Source organism: Vicia villosa, linkage group LG7, assembly GCF_029867415.1.
Source record: "Vicia villosa cultivar HV-30 ecotype Madison, WI linkage group LG7, Vvil1.0, whole genome shotgun sequence".
Lineage (NCBI taxonomy): Eukaryota > Viridiplantae > Streptophyta > Magnoliopsida > Fabales > Fabaceae > Vicia > Vicia villosa.
This window is the reverse complement of record NC_081186.1, coordinates 124,284,376-124,301,216: the sequence shown is the minus strand read 5'-3', so window position 1 is coordinate 124,301,216 and position 16,841 is coordinate 124,284,376. Positions and strand designations below refer to the sequence as shown.

The 16,841-nt window shown below is 33.5% G+C and overlaps 1 protein-coding gene across 1 annotated transcript; it reads right to left on the bottom strand.

Moving 5' to 3' along the window:
- Positions 1–1,403: 1,403 nt before the first annotated feature.
- On the bottom strand, positions 1,404–16,452 carry LOC131616767 (protein unc-13 homolog). The gene is made up of 27 exons (XM_058888207.1): positions 16,152–16,452; positions 15,996–16,063; positions 15,695–15,870; positions 15,542–15,606; positions 14,583–14,913; positions 13,460–13,526; positions 13,198–13,354; positions 12,432–12,599; positions 12,181–12,291; positions 11,579–11,788; positions 10,872–10,973; positions 9,801–10,022; positions 9,008–9,082; positions 8,824–8,904; positions 8,006–8,188; positions 7,757–7,912; positions 6,718–6,810; positions 6,310–6,381; positions 5,722–5,839; positions 4,927–5,111; positions 4,528–4,609; positions 4,005–4,097; positions 3,820–3,926; positions 3,250–3,327; positions 3,083–3,178; positions 2,654–2,749; positions 1,404–1,828 (listed from the first exon to the last, which is right to left on the bottom strand). Exons 2-27 carry the CDS (start codon positions 16,001–16,003, stop codon positions 1,655–1,657), a joined length of 3,306 nt encoding a protein of 1,101 aa, XP_058744190.1. The 5' UTR covers positions 16,004–16,063; positions 16,152–16,452; the 3' UTR covers positions 1,404–1,654.
- Between the last annotated feature and the right edge of the window lie 389 nt (positions 16,453–16,841).

Sequence of the window (16,841 nt, the reverse complement as noted above, 5' to 3'; positions counted from 1 at the left end):
CTCAATATTCAATTTTAGGAACTTTAATTTTGTTGGAGATTTGATTCAATAGTTCCAGATTAAATCTTCTCGACATGCGCAAATCATTGAGATATATCTGAAAGAAATATCACAAAATCAAATCGAATATGTCAAGATTTAAACAACTTGTACTGGTGTTCTGGTTCAGCATGTCACGACATCTGTCAGAACATCTATCTTCAATGCAACCTTCTCATTCTGTTGTACCAGCATGATCAAGATGTTATAACATCTTGCTCAGCATCTGTCTTGAACCATGTTTTAGCAAAATTATTGTCGATCCTAAAACCATGGTACTAATAAGGGTATCTTTCATTTTATATTTTCTACAAAATACTCCACAATCGAAGAATGAATACATATCTCCACCTTGCGTTTGTGTATTCCAATGGCGTGAATCTGCCACTTCAATTTAGGGTCACCGAGGACACGCCTCTCGCCGATCTGATATCCAAACCGAATACTCTCCTGCAATATCCAGAAAATCAAAGAGTTGTCAAGCTCGAGTATCGTTCGCCCTCATTTAATAACGAAGGGAAGATACAGTTCACCAACTTTGAACTGAAGACGGGTGAAGATTTAGAGGTTATGTGGACTACTTTTCATTGTTACGCATCAAAGAATCCAATTGAAGTGGATGTAAAGATTGCAAGAACCATCGAAAACATTATTAATATGTTGCAACATCCTGAACTACTCGTTTATAACAATATGTAATGTTAAAATTTATATTAACGACTAGGGATGCAAATGGATATCCATGGGGATGAATAGTATGATATTCGTGTCAGCCCGTTGGATAAATATGATATCCAAATTTAATTATTTTTTAAAAGATGAAAAGATAGAGTGTAATAAACTAATACAAGTAACTCTTACAATTTATTGACGGATACGGATATCCGCGGACATATGTATCATTAAACTCGTATTCATATTCATTAATAAACGGATATGTAAATATACATTTATTTTATCCGTGGATATCTATTAAGCTACCCGCCTCATACCCGTAACGGACTTTATCCACGGATATCTACAGGTACATATTTTTTTGCCATCCCTATTAACGACTATCTATGTCATGTTAAGTGATTTAATTTAATGTCAAGATGTTGAGGTTTCTAGATCCTGCTCATACTTTCTTTGTTTTGAAACATCAGCGCCATTTTCGAATATACATCTCCGAAATATACCTAATACTTATTCGAAGATGCAACTCCAAACTAAAATTAAGTATAATAGGAATAACTCACTCGTTTGCATTCAATTTTGGGAGAAATTGATGCGTCTGGAGATGCATCTCCGAACTAGAGACATTTTTTAGTTTTTACCAGGGGTTTGTAAGAAGGTATAGAGAATGTATAAAGGTGGAAAAAAAATTCTCAAAAAGAATTGGAGCTTCATTAATTGAATTCTTACAGTATTCACATTGAGGAAATTTTACAAATGAAGATCCACAACAATGTAGTTAGGGGGGAAAAAACAGTTCTGGAACCTAATTATACACCAAATGACCTATTTCCAAAATACAAAGAAGAAAAAGATGGCAAATTGACAGCATCAATGAATATTCACAGAAAGATAGTCAAAATGAAGATTTTGCTGCTTTCCTGTTGTAATCTACATTCCCTTATGCAGAAGATTTTGGTATCTTGAATTGTTTCTTTAGAAATTGGGAGGCTTCTGAGTCACTCCTATGGCACAATACTCTTAATAGAGTTTTAGAATCAGCTCCTAGTTTGCCTTTGCCACCTTGCATTTCTAGACCACTAGCAGATTTCAAATCTTCAATCAACTCTCTAGTCTGCAAAATAATACAAATTACTATATAAGTATATACATTCTGAGGAATGATTGTTACAAGAAAATATTTGATATCATTAATCAAAGTGTTTAAAACATGACTACACCGGGTTCACATCGAACCAGTCAGTTTGTCGGTTGGTTTGATCCTAGTTAATTGCAGTCTCAGTCTGGTTGAACCATATTGAACAGGTTGAACCATTGTTCAACTGCAGTAGCTTCCACCATTTTTCATTGACTATTTTTTCTTTTTTAATATTTATTTATTTGTCATCCGGTTCTACCAACTGCGACTCAAAGATCTTAACGGTTTTGATCTCCGGTCCGATTTTTAAAACATTGACAGTAATAAATAACAGCCTACATCACATAGTGAAGAACTCGTTTATTTTTGTAAATTTAATTAAGAACTTGGCAACAAAACTCGCGTAATCACAACACAATCATTAATCACAAGATGGCCATTTGATATGGAATCATAGATAAAGCTATTGGATGCCAAGCCAGTCCAATGGCCTTTTAGTATGGGATTTTACTTCTCAAAAATAAGAAAAATCATTTTAAGAGAAAAAAGTGCTGTTATATCAATTGATTGGAAAAAAACAACATTTGAGATTTTAACAAATCCATAGTTTGTATATAATACATGTGCATGTATGTAATCACAAAATCAACCATGATTTTCCACTCAAAACCTATTACTCTTCCATTTTCCCTCTAAAGTGAATTCCTCAATGTGGAAGAGTCAAACCCTTCAGCAAGTCATCTATATTCTGATAATCAGAATTTTTGTGCAGACTGTAAATGGACAAGTCAATAAACTAACCTCATAACCATGCAGCTTGATCACAAACCGAACACGTGCAACCTGATTTTCGACAACACCCCGGGGAAGCCCGTCACCTCCAGATATAAAGAATTCCTACAAGATGCATCCATACAGTTAAGTATAAACAAGGGGGTACTTCAGTTATTAAAAGTTTATGTTGCTGCCATATATAAGTACTAAATAAATACACCAAAAGCTCTACATGTACACATAAATCTTCAAATAATGGTAACTTCTTTGATTATGACAAAGAGATTGTTTCTTCATTGGCAAGTCACGTTTAACCCTTAACCGACTTTGAACAATTAGCCTAGTGCTCACTCATATTTATTAAAAAAGAAGCAACAATATTCAAAGGTCTGATTAGCCTGTTGCAAATTACAATGCAGCCTCCTTTTAGCATTAAAATAAATAGGGTAAGATTACCTTTAGAACTTCCAGATCTTCCTCTAAAAATTTTGCATCACCAGGAAAGAAAACTCTTGAAGGACCGCCGTCTAAGATAACACGGAGTAAACCATCCTGCAAATGGGGAAATATTAAAATCGCAATACAAGTAATGAATCTATCAAAAGAAAGATTAAGGTAATAACCAATGAGGCTTGAAGAAGACTTGTCACTATCCGATCCCGGAGAGGCTCCACAACAATATCGCAGAGTTGGCTAAGTTCCTACAGTGAGTCAAAAGTGAAAAGCACGTGATCAGCTATATTAAGTGTCAGACTTTCAGGGAGAATGAATTATCTTCATCTTTTCTCTCATGTTTTCTCATGTGTTTCAAATTACACCCTTAAACTTTTTTCTCCTCCATTTTTTATTTGGCTTAAACTTTATCGTGGTAGGAAAAACAATTGAACAATGAATCACACTTTTTTCAGGATCAATAGCAGAGTACTTTCCTACCTACTCCATTCTATATATTTGGGTGTTTAAGGTTGAGCACACAGGTGAAGAAGTATTTAAGGGAAGAAATATCTGAGAACATAATTTCTTCTTTCTTCACAATAGTCAACAATAAATTCTCAAATTTTAAATGAATTTGATGCAATATGCGATTTCATTATTGGCAATATATAATTTTTTTAACATTGTATCTGCAAATTAAGAGCAGCATAATGAGTGCATAAAAAATAATGATATCTGTCTAATGAAAATAAAATTACCATATCAAGTGGTTCTATAAGTACATCAACCCTAGAGCCTGAAACGCTAGGTTTATATAAGTTGTCAATAAAAGGCACTCTAAGATCACAGAAGATGATTTTAGTTCCTGCAAATTGAAAATTAATACAACAGTAAATAGACAAGTTTGATTTGCAACAAAGCAGATGAGGTTGCAAGTTCTCACCGGTGTACTCACAAATGCGTTCCATGGCAGCATTTATAACTTTTCTACTACCATCAAACGTATCCTTTTTGGACTTATCATCTACGGATTTTCCTATAGACAAAAAGTGTAAGTTAAAACAGTTTTCAGTATATCTATAAGCACTTGTTTTTGAGAAAGCGCAATATTAAGAGAGGAAACAACGGGAACATCGATAAAATGTTCACATGCACATAATTACAAAAGTAGAGAACAAAATCAGTATTAAATATTAATGATAAACTTGTTATGCATAATCATGATGGGAAGAGATGATTCAGAAATTCATGTTTCATCATAGGTTGAATTGTATCTAGCATTGCAGTTTTGAAGTTTCTTTATTTCAGCAGGTAGGATAAGCATGTTATGTAAATAAATAAAATTAACAATATAACTTTTTCCTTATTTCACTGATTTGATAAGTGAATGCTTGAACATAATTGTGCAATGGCTTAAATCATGTAACCAAACAAAACTTATACAGATATAAAAGTTCACCGCGTACTTATGAGTTTTTCCTGCAACCTTTTATTTGTCCATTGCTCCCAAATGTTATCTTCCAATTTATTCAGATGACTGGCCGCATACTGAGATGGCAATAAAATAAACTCATTAATTTAATGGTACAATATAATGAAAGAATTTAGCATATTGTACACAAATATTAAGGAAAGTATTAAAAGAGAATGTTATTCAGAAAGGGCTAGGAGAATTCTATGTAACTGCAGATTTTTCTATTGAAAAATGTCAAAAATTAAAATAAAATGTTGATAAAGGATAAAAGCAAGTAAAAAGTATAAAAATAAAAATAAAAACATTAATGAAATATTCCAATTCATATATAAAAACTACAAGAAACAGAGGCTCGTTAATCCAGGTACAATTGAAGTCAGCCTGAACTCACATATAAAGTATTTAACTGGACACAAAGTGTTGGAGTAGTTAGGACGCTGATTTCACGAGGCCTTGTCTCCTGACGCTCAGGTACACGAGTTTCAAATAATTCCTTCTTTACAAAAGCTTTTATTCCAACTTCCTTACTGTATCGCGTGAGAACAGGCACGGGTGGAATTAAATCCTCTTTGCTTGCTGTGTAATCAAAAGGTAACCTTAGTATTACTATGAATATAGGATCTAAACAATATGCATAACTCTTACTAGAGGATGGCAAACTAATATACTTAGAACGTATTTGAAATGTTTAATAGAGACGCATTGTCATTGTAAAATTATTTCACACCGGCATCCAATGGAAACTTGTGATATTTTCACATTAGGTCCACTTTGTAACTATAATTTTAAAATAAAATAAAAAACCGTAAAATGCTTAATTCATTGGATATCAGTGTAAAACTCGTTTACACTGATAATGCATGTCCCCTTTTCCCATTGGAAATCTAGAATACTTAATCTTCGGGTAACTCAGTAATTGTTATGATAGTTGGAACGTATTTGAAATCTTATATTGACAGCATAATATTTAAAAGGCAAATAAAACATGTATAATGAAGACTAAAATGCAAATACTTAAACTTGCAAAGCTGGGGATTTGGATTTGTGATGGTATAGCAAAGTTAACCGAGTTGGTTCCAAATTCTCTGCTGGAAATCATTTTCAAACTTTTGTGGACTGGGTCCCTGATTCATCATTAAACTATGTACACTTCTATCTGCAAACAAACATGCAAGTATCTACTCACCCAAGTCATCAACAACCAGATTTGCATACACTTGAAGAGCATTGTCAATGCCACGGAACAAGCTATTCAATTCAGTAAACCTCATGGGAACTTTAAGACCAAAAAATTGATCAACAGTCTGCACATAATAAAATAGCAAATGAAGTGAATATGCGGTAGATAGCAGGGCATAATAGAACAAACTAAATAGAAATAAAATAGATCATTGTGAAAGACAGAATGCAGAGACATTTAAAAATAAAGATGTCAAGTCAACTGGGAGAGGTCAAACCAAACTTCTTTTCTACCTGACTTGTTATTTGAGAAAATACTCACATAACAATGATGAAATATAGTAATGATTCAGTATTGCCATCTCGAGAAAGCTATTTTTGTGTTGAGAAATAGGGGATCATAGTTTTTTCTTATAATGCAAGATGCCAAAAGAATAAGAAATATCTAAATAAATGAGCCAGATACACGCTGATTGAAATACCAGTTTGTTATCCTTCTTTCGAAACATAACTTATGCTGGAATGGAGTTTGAGCTCATAGATCATGAAAAACTATAATATGAAAAATCACAGAAATACTATATCACATTCTTACCTCCTCGACAATTCTGTAAACTTCTACAATAGAGCCAGCATGCCGCTGCTGAATAGATATTGGGTCCCAATGCTGTGAAAGTATACCAACTAATTATTAGAGTATATGTGCAGTGAAAAAGCTTAGTTGAAGCAGAACAAAAGGAAATATACTCAGCTTAAGAAAAGAACAAACGCAGTGTAGCTTGCAAATTATTAGTCAGATAGATCAATCTTACTTTCTTGTTAGAATGTGTAACTGTGTGTCATAATTCTGACACCTATTCGGTTGGGAAAGATAGTTTAATTATTAAATCTGAGAATTCAAGGTTTTGTCGAGTCCTCATATTTCCTTTTCCCACTTTAACATTAGACATCTTTTGCAATTGTTTATATATTTTAGTCAAGAAACAATACAACTCAAAATTACCTCCTGTTGAGCAACTCGCTCCACCCAACCTAAAATTCTTCCAAGCTGTGAATTGACCCAGCGTAACACCAACGTTCCAGATTTTGTCTCAATCTGTAGCAAAAAAAAACAGGACAGGACAGGGTCAAAAGCTTAGAATGAATAATGATAGGAGAATAAATGACATAATACTATCATAAAAAAACAAAGAGCTCACAAATTTAAAACTATTTGAAACATACATGAAATCAACGGCCTTAATGACAAATAGAAAGCAAATTAATCACTAGATGATCCACAATATGTCCACCAACTCTCATTCGCAATATGTGTTTCAATATATCATGAAACATAAGAAAGCCTTTTATTTCTGAAGAACTTTTTTCTAATAAATATAAGGATTAAGAATAGGGCATGTATGAACAGGTTTTCTCTGTACAAGTGATAGAAAGATATATTTGATCAAATATACAAGTAGGAAACCACTATATATATCTTCTATCACTTTATTCCTGTTGATATTTCATAGCTGGTGTTATGTATACCTATATATAAAGGGGATATCGAATTGTGGTGTAGTCATTTTTCCTTCCAATTTTGTCTTTCATTAAAATAATTAAATTTACAACAAAAAAAAAAATTTACCCAATCAAATAACTGAATTTTTTTAATAGCCATATAATTTTGCTTGTAACTTTTATTATATTTTAGATAAACTGTAAACAACAGTATTTAGCACTTAGAACTTGAAATAAGAACATCAACAAAACATTAGACAGCTAGAAACAGTCATAGTCATATAGTCTTTGAAGACGGAAGGAAAAAGGAATGAGAAATATAGAAAAAGTAAATTAGGAAAAAAAACAAGGGAAGAGAAACAAGAGACCAAGAAAAGCAAACAAACGGAAACGTGAGTGGCCATATACACACTAGTACGTAGATAAAGACAGAGCATAGGGAGAAGATTGAATTTTTCCAGTTAGAGCCAAGCAAAGTTCTGTCTCAGTGCCAAGGAAGGCAAAGTGTGTTTCCTCTAACTCAAAGAAATGAAACCACCTACCTGGTAGAGATTCAATTTCCTCAACAAGATCTCAGCATTTTCTTCATGGCATGCAGATGTAATAAGTGCCATTATGAACTGCTCTAGACTTTCAGCTGCTGGGAATACTGATATCACATCCTCACTTAAATGCTCTGCACTTTCCAGAAAGGGTTTCTGAGAATACAATAAAAAACATCTTGTCATTTCAAAGATATATTCCGCGACGTGACCGGGAAAAAAATGTAAACATATCATGTGTAGACTGACCAGTTTGTGGCCATAAAGTTTGTGAACTAATGATGCAGATACAACAGTTGCTTGAGGATGTCTCTGTTGTAAAACAGGCATGAAAATTGATGAATCTTTTTTTAGCAGCTTCTTGAGTTCTTCTGCAAGCAATGCCAAGGGATGCTCATGTGACATATCTACTCTTTCAACAATTTGATTTGTCTGCAGAAAGTAACTAGATTCATTAAATATGGGCATAGAAATGGAATATAAAATAAGATTCTCTATCCTGTAGTTAGCTTTTCTGAAAGAAAAAAAAAACAAATGTTCACATGCACGTACGAATCACACGGTCCCCCTAATACCGTGTGATTTATATAACAATGTGTGCCAAAGATTTATAACACAACTTCAAGCATATTTTTTCTTCCAAATTGTCAATGGTTCTCTGATATATATAATTACAGCTAACAGCCTAACACCAAGTGTGTTAGGTTTTTATATTGGGTTTAACTTATCCTTACATAATTGATTTGTAAGGTGAGGGGTATCATTCTTTATAAACCCATTTCAGGCCTGATCTCTACTCAATGTGGAATTGGTTTTATTTCCAAATAATGTGTGAATAGAATAGATAATGATTAAAAAAATTCACTAAAAATTCAGACATGTGGAATCAATATCAGTGAAGAGAAATTTTGTGAGTCATCTATCATTCATTAGTAAAGTGGAAGATAATAGCTGTATAGTTAGAAAGCATTTCAATTCAAAAATATAGCATGCAAGAACTATAGTTCAAACATCTTAGAACAAAAATTACATAATCAGAAATAACCACCAAAGCCTGGAATACTCACCCTTGTAAATGCGTGCTTAATTGATGTTGTTATATAAATCTCTATCTGATCTCGGTCGCTAATTGGCAAGGACTGCATGGTCTGCAGTAAAATAGGTAAAAAGGAATTTTCAGTAAATAAATATGAGTATGACTCCCTACTTGTGATATTTTCAACAAATCTGTCATCAAACTAAATTACACACAGCATCCGGTTCTTCAAGTAGAAGCCTCCTGGTAATCATTGCAACTGCTACAATCTTTTCCATAATTGCTGAACCCTGTAAGGTATAAGAGGAAGTTTTCAAAACAAAATTAAAGGTGCAACACACAAAATAAAACTGATAGGAACTGAAATTCACTTTGTTTAACTAAAAGATCTCTCAGGTACACAAAATAGAGGAGAATCATCTGGACACTAGAACAGAACCATTCTACAAACTATGGTAAGTTAGTGCTTCTGCAATTGTGAGCATAGATTCCGACTTCCTTAATATAGTAGTTTTGATTTGCAAGCTTCTCAAGTTCCAATTAATTCTAAGTACCAAAAAATTACAAAATAAGGACAACGACCGGATGAGGAATCCTCCAAAGTAGCCACTACTTAAAAAGAAGGAAAATACAAAATACTACTTCCTCTGTTCCTTTAAATTCTTGTTTTAAGGTTATTTACACATACCAAGAAAACCAATCAATTTTGTTATTTTTGATGAAATTATTTATCTTTTTCCTATAATACCCTTCCTATTTATTATCTTATTCCACCTATTTCTCTCTATAATAAATACTTAAACATATTATTGATAAAACAATAGTTAATGTTGCATTGAACTTTGCAAACAACAAATAAATAGGACCAAAAAAATCTACAAAAGAGACGATTATAAAGAAACAGAGGGACTACTTCATAAAAGCTCTGCAACAATCAGAAAAATGACATACATAAACAACCAAGTATCTGATCAAGTAGAACCTAATAAATTAAACGGTTCAACAAACCTCACTAAAATGCTGATGGTAATCTCCAAGCTGTTTGTCAGTCCATCTCAGAATTGGTGTTAAGAAAGCCTGTAAGAAAGACATATCTCGTTCACCTTCAACCTTGGAACGCAGGCTTTTTAAGTGCAACCTCTCCTGCTGGCCTCGTTGTTCCATCAATGGTATTTTATTTAACTGCTCTAATGCATGCAGCAAAATCCCATGCTCCTTTGTGATAACATACTGTAACCCCACAATAAAATAATCAAACATCAAATTATGATTGCAAAAAGAGGTTGAGTAACCTTATTCATTAAATATTATCTGATCAAATAGATGATAAATTTGGCTCCCTCTAAAGTGGAATTTCATTTCAGAGCGTAACGTAAGACATCTCAACTGTTGATGATAAAATACATTATTGCTCTTTTAAAGTAAGACATCAATGATTTGTCATTTATGTGGCATAATGTCGAGTTCTTTTTTCAATAATGGTTGAAATGCCTAAACCATCTAAAGTGAATTGTTTGCTTTAGAGGAACCAAATCCTCAAATAGTACAGTATTCACATACGCGGGAAAAAAAAAGAAAGAGGTAAAATAGCCAAACCGAGAAGAAAACCAAGCTAAATGGAATCTAAACATATCCTTATTTTTTTAATTTTTACCAATTGACATTAATCTTAATTATCAGCTATAATGACCTTTTTCTTATTGATTAAACCGTTCCCAGGGGTGAGTTCCGTCTTTGGAAATAAGAATTTATAGTCAAAAGTTCCAAAAAAGTGATCATCAGATTAGGTTTTAGCAAGGAAATGGGGGAGAAAATTAAAAATTAGGTGACGCGAAACACCAGGGCTTAAATTGCTATAGTTATGGAGTGAAGCATGCAAGATAAAGACACAGAAAAAAAATGGCCTTACAAGGGTAATAGGCCATCAGTCCTAGATGAGACAAATACAATTGTGTCTTTCAGTTAATTGTAACTAAAAGTTGAGGCAATAAATAAAATTTTATAACATTCTAACAATAACCAGACCAAAAAATTGAAAATGGTTTTTAAAGATAAAATTAGAAAATGTGATGGGTATACCTGACGAAATAAAACCCATGCATAGCAAGTATGGTGGATTGTCTCTGTGATTCCAAAAACTCGCCAAGTAGACTTCAAAAGTTCAAGAATTTCTTCTACTTCCTGAAAATAAGGTCAGCAGTGAGCTACAAGAGATCCAGTTTGGAGATACAAAACTCAGTGTGCTTGTTTTGAAGAAAAGAAAGGGACTGGCCAGGACAAAACCAGTTCTTCCATGTTTGGTTTTAAAACTAGTAGTGGTATTGACAAAACAGGGGGAAAGTACAAGACAAAACTAAAAAAACTATTTTTATCCCTCAACAAATCATGAGGAAACATTGTAATAAAATATTTTCCAACACATTGTGTCAAGGATAAGCAATTCAAAAGACAAAAATACCTATTTTTATTTTCTACACAGTAAATACTCTCTATAATGTAACCATTATTAGTTTCTTGATTAAGTAGATTATTATTCCAAGCTGCATATTGCAACTAAATACATCATCCACAAAAACTATATGTTTCCTTTCCCTTTATACTAAAAAATATTGCATAAATTGCACGGCCTTCAAACTCAAGAACTACAAACTATATTACAATTGACTTGCCAAAATTTGAACAAAAATGAAAAACCAGAAAATATAGCTTCACAATAGTTATTTAAAGATTCATTGGCTCAAACTGTCATATAATATACATGGTTTTGGGAAGCTAAAGAAACCAACCTCTGTCAGCTTTCCCTCGTCTAGCATGTCAAAAACACTTAATAGTAATTTTTCATAAAGTCTGACATTAAATTGGTAACCATCTGCCCAATGGCATATTTCACCAGTTAAGTCACCCCGAGCTGGTCTCTCTGCAAGTGGAATGGCAATCTCCCTTAGAGACCTCAAGCATTCCGTCCTTTGAAGTTCACCAGATGAAGATGGGAGAAACTGAAGAAAAAATAAAAAGAGCAGAATGGAACACTTGTAGTTATAAGAATCATGTGAGCCAACCAATCAGACATAAATACAAAAGTAAGCCAATAATACTTATGACCTAATGCTAATCCGCAATATAGTAATATAATAAAGGGGTCATATATGTTTCCAGTCTCTACAAAATTTATATTTTTGTTTTTAGTCTCTATACCCACAAATTACAAAACCACATGCTTTAAGAGAGTGCAGTTTTGTAATTTGTAGGGACTAAAAGTTGGATATAAGGACAAATACAAAATTTGAGATAATTATAGGAATTAAAAGCATAATTAACCTAAAACAAAAACAAAAAAAATGCTTAATCCTATATAATATATCAAACATCCAGAACGAGAATTACACACCTCAGATTCCTCAATCTTTGCCAAAAGAATCCTCAACTCGTTTGTCTTACGCCCAGGTTCACCAAATCCAACCACAGGGTGATTAACCAGGCCCTCCTCCAAAACTTTTAACTACAATGGCACAAATTATGAAATGTTGAATGTATAAAAAAAAATATACGATAGCAGCATCACCAGCATTCCATCAACAGAATTACAGGCTGATAGAGTATATGAAGGAGGCGAAAAAAGTTTAGAATAGATTGTATTACCTGCCTCTTTTGCCATCGTATAAAAGCCTTCTTATCAGAAAATTCTGTGCGTGCAACACAGCACAGCAACTCCAAAGGAACCAAAAGGGTATCCATCCTTTTCCCAGCCTTTCCCACAAGAGCATTTAGCAATCCTTGTTTTGTTCTGATATCCATTGCCTCGGATATCTTCACATGTATATATGAACACAGAGAACATAAGCAAACACAAAATTAAGACTTCATCGGTTTTCACAGTTTACAAATGTTTGCTGTTTCATTGCAGTTAAATAATAGTAAGACAGCTAAAATGTGCCATCGGTAGGGCTACAATTTTGAGCATAGTTTTAAAAGAAAAATCAGTAAACAAAATAAGGACATATTCGTGGAAGGAGAGGGATGCATCTCACTTATAAACACATTTTCATGTCACATTTCATCCAATGTGAGACTCTCTCTTTTGAAGAGGGGTGCTTCATAGAAGATAAACTGTAATTGCACTCAACTGTACTCAATTTTTAGAAATGAGTGGCAAGTTTAAACATCAGGCCTATACACTACAACATTAAGTAGATACTTAATTTTCTACTATGACGATGGACAAGCCTTCAGAATCCATCTTAATAAATCCCAACCAAATTTCTGAATCATCTTTATACAGTTCATACAAAAGTACGGTAGTCATCATAGAAAAAAGGGCAATTGCTTAATAGAAGAGTACACCTAGCTACTTCGCAAAAAGTAAAATATAATGGAGAGAAAATCAGCTACAACTATCAGAGTATACCTCTAACTGAACACGCATGGTTTCCAACAAGCCAACTAATCCAGGAGCATTTTGAGACTGTGATACAACACTTCCAGTTTTGCTGCGCCCAAGCTTCTTAATCAAGCTGCTGGATCTTTTATCTTTCTTTTTTTCTTTTGATGGGACAATCAAACCCCTGTTAAAAAAGAAATGGATCAAAGATATTTAAAGAAAAGAGAATCTACTATGAATTCTTTCACCATAAAAAGAGAGAGAGAAAGATTCTCATATGACAGCATACCCTGTGGCTCCAGCACAAGCCAAGAGGATCTCGTATGCAGTTTCACGGAGATCATCATCTGTGATACCTAGAAGCAGTAAATCCGCATATTAGGAAAGTTTGTGACGGCTAAAATGTAAACCATTCAACAAAATTTTACTGCATAAACCATCCAAATTTTGTATTTATAGTATTTTTCTACGAAGCACGGACACCGGGACACGGCACAGACACTCTGACACCAATTATATCAAAAACTTAGGACGCCGACCCCGCTACATATATGATAGTATTTGACCTTCATTCATCCATCTACTATTTAAAAAGTTAAAAGATTCTAATCCAACTTAATATCTTTAACCTTTTATTGGTTAATATTGTTTCGACACACCTTTAACCCTTTTAGATGTGTTTGAGATTTGTCCAAAAAATGTATAAGGTGTGCTCAAGAAAAGAAAGTACAATTTTTTTAAACACTTGTCTGAATTGTCCAACATGTGTCGTATCAGGTGCCCAACACCGATTCAAAAAGTATTGAAGTAAAAAATAAACACATTATTTTGGGAGATTTGTATGAGTTTTCTGACACATGTCGTACGGGTGTCATACAAGTGTCGGATACTGACACGGGTCGGACACCGCAACACACCTTATCCTAAAAGTGTTTGTGATTCGTAGGTATTTTCTATGAAAGAAAAAAAATATATTGAAATAAACTGAAAAATGTACAAAGAATCAGGATAAGAAACCCTATTAAATATATGACAACAACTACAACTTAAGCTATTTTCACTTTTGCGAAGTCAACTAAATGGATCAAACACTATAATGTCCAATTATAGACTTTATAAGATCCACGACGGTTACGTTTGAGAGCGGTCGGTTATGCTATAAGCCTAGCTGGCATCCAGATATAATCATTGGGATTTCAGTTAGGAGTCTAAGTGGAAGAATACTAACTATAAATGTAACAGAACCTGCTACAAGTTCATTTCAGCTATGATAACAGAATAGAAAATTTTCTCATGCTTCTATCTAAGGTTTTCTTTCAGTCTCTTGCTTTTTCAGTTTTTCAGTGGTTCTTGATTTCTATCAGTGGGAATGTAAAGAATTCATCCAACAATAAGTTTCTTAAAACAATCACCTGTGGAAAAAGAAGGCAATTTTACAGCAAGATCGGAAGCATCATTTAATGTCCTTTTAGCCCTGAGACCTTCTACTGTAGAAATATCGTCATCATCGTCAAAGTCTTCAATGTCATCCACAGTTAACTCTCTTTCTTGTGCGGAGTCTAAAGACTCTGATCTTGATAGATTAGAAGCAATTGAAGACGGAGGAAAAGCATGAGGCGGGGTGGAAACAGCAATAGGAGGCACTGCAGATATAGGAAGAGGTGGGGGTGGCCTTTTGGGAGGTGAACCTGAAGACTCGGGATCAGTGACCAAATAAAATTCACCAACTGAACCTGTGTCACTCTGTTAAAGCCAGAATCATTTAACATTCAAACATAATTCTCACAAATAAGTGAATTAAAGCATTGAAATGGAGAGAGAACTGATAATTAGCTCCTATGAAGCACCAACACTTCCGATGAAAGGTGTGCTTGGAGTCCGACGTGACACAACATGTGGTTACATTCAAATATTACCTAGTCAGCGTGTCACTATCATGTCCATCATGTGTGTCTGTGTTAGTGCCTCATAGATTAACACAAATGTTTTGAAGATACTTCTTATTTATTAGCATGTATTATAAAGATAGTAAAGAAAGACCAATTGTTACATGTTTGTAAAAGACAATGCAGCAGTGACTTCTAAACATAGTAAAAAACTAAAAAATGTGTTAGAAAACAATTATTGTCAAAAGTGCACAAGCCAAATTGACACATCGTTTATAATACTTAATATCTCAAAACACTAAAAATAGCAATCATAACTGTTGAATAAGAGAAAAATAGAAAGGCATATGGTAAAACAATGTGTTTCAACTACACCGCGGAAACTCTACTATATAGGCCTTGAAATAAACCAATATACAATCAACAGCATTAATTACAGTGTAATATAATATTCCTATATACATAATAATACAACAATAACATACCATTTGGGGTAACCCAGTATGGTCATGATATTCTCTAATAGCTTCCGAAAGCTCAAGCATTTCACCTATACGGAACAAATATACAATCAATACAACAAAACTAAAAGAAAAAGGATGACAACAAATAACACATAAGTACCGACTTAAACTCACTCTTTTTAGCACAGTTAAGAACATAATCAACACTAACTTGATCTAGATCCACATCATCGAGCGTGACCGCACCAGGCGGTATCACAACTTTCTTAATCAAACTCCCCGAAAGTATAAAATCGAGAAGCACTCGCCTATCCCTTCTATATCTCTGAAGAAGATCTATAGCATTCTCTCTGAAATTCATCAAATAATATCACAGTCAAAAGCCTACACACTACACTACATGATAACATCATCAATCAGAAGAATTTGAAAACCATTAACCTAACAACTAGAGAAAGTACAAAGAGATACTTACTCTTCCATGATTACAGAACCACAACGAACTTCAGCAACTATACAGAATACTTCAATCGAAGTTCAAACCTCTGAAAATGAAAATACGTTACGATCGTGCATTGCAGAAACTGAAATCACGCGTTTCTAGATAAAATCAAGTTCGTGCTTAAAATACCTAATTGCAGAAGAAAAACAGAATCAGTTCATACGAAAACCTCGATTTTTGATTTCGAAGCAGTTACACTTTCTTTCTTTGTAACGGAAACGGAAGAGAAATTTTGGTGAATCGCTGAATGGATCTTGAAAATGAAGATAATGGAAGATAGATAGAAGCGATAGATGGAAGTAGAAGAGGGAAATGGTTAAGCGAATTTGAAGCGAAAATTGAAACTTTTTTTTTTTTGGTGAGTTGAGTTGAGCTGGGAAGACTTGTGAGTGTGAAATGAGGGAGATGTTGAAATCTGAGCAATTTGGGATCCAATCCAGAGATTTTATTTTATTTTTTTTTTATAAACATCATTTTATTCAATTAAAATGTTTTATTGTTTAGATTACTTTTTAGATTAAGAAGATGGATATGTATTAATTGTAAATTAAGACACTAATCTTGTTTTAGTCTAGTGCTGAAAGCGACAGCGCCGTTCTTGTTTGGGAGCTATAATTAGAAAATAACGAAGTCAATTTTTTTAAAGAAAAACTATAAGAATGTTCTAATGGATTCAATTTCATTCTTGTTCAACATCATGTACACATAGAGCTATTGTCTATTTTGGTTGTGAAATATTTATGATTTTGTTTTTTAAAAAACACGTTTTGTTGGATTAAAATTATCCTTAGTCAAGTAATATGAAATTATTTTGGTCAG

Coding starts and splice junctions, on each gene's coding strand:
- LOC131616767 (XM_058888207.1), bottom strand. Junction 7,913..8,005: donor AACTTTATGGCCACAAACTG/GTCAGTCTACAC, acceptor TTGTATTCTCAG/AAACCCTTTCTGGAAAGTGC. Junction 6,811..7,756: donor GGAAATTGAATCTCTACCAG/GTAGGTGGTTTC, acceptor TTTTTGCTACAG/ATTGAGACAAAATCTGGAAC.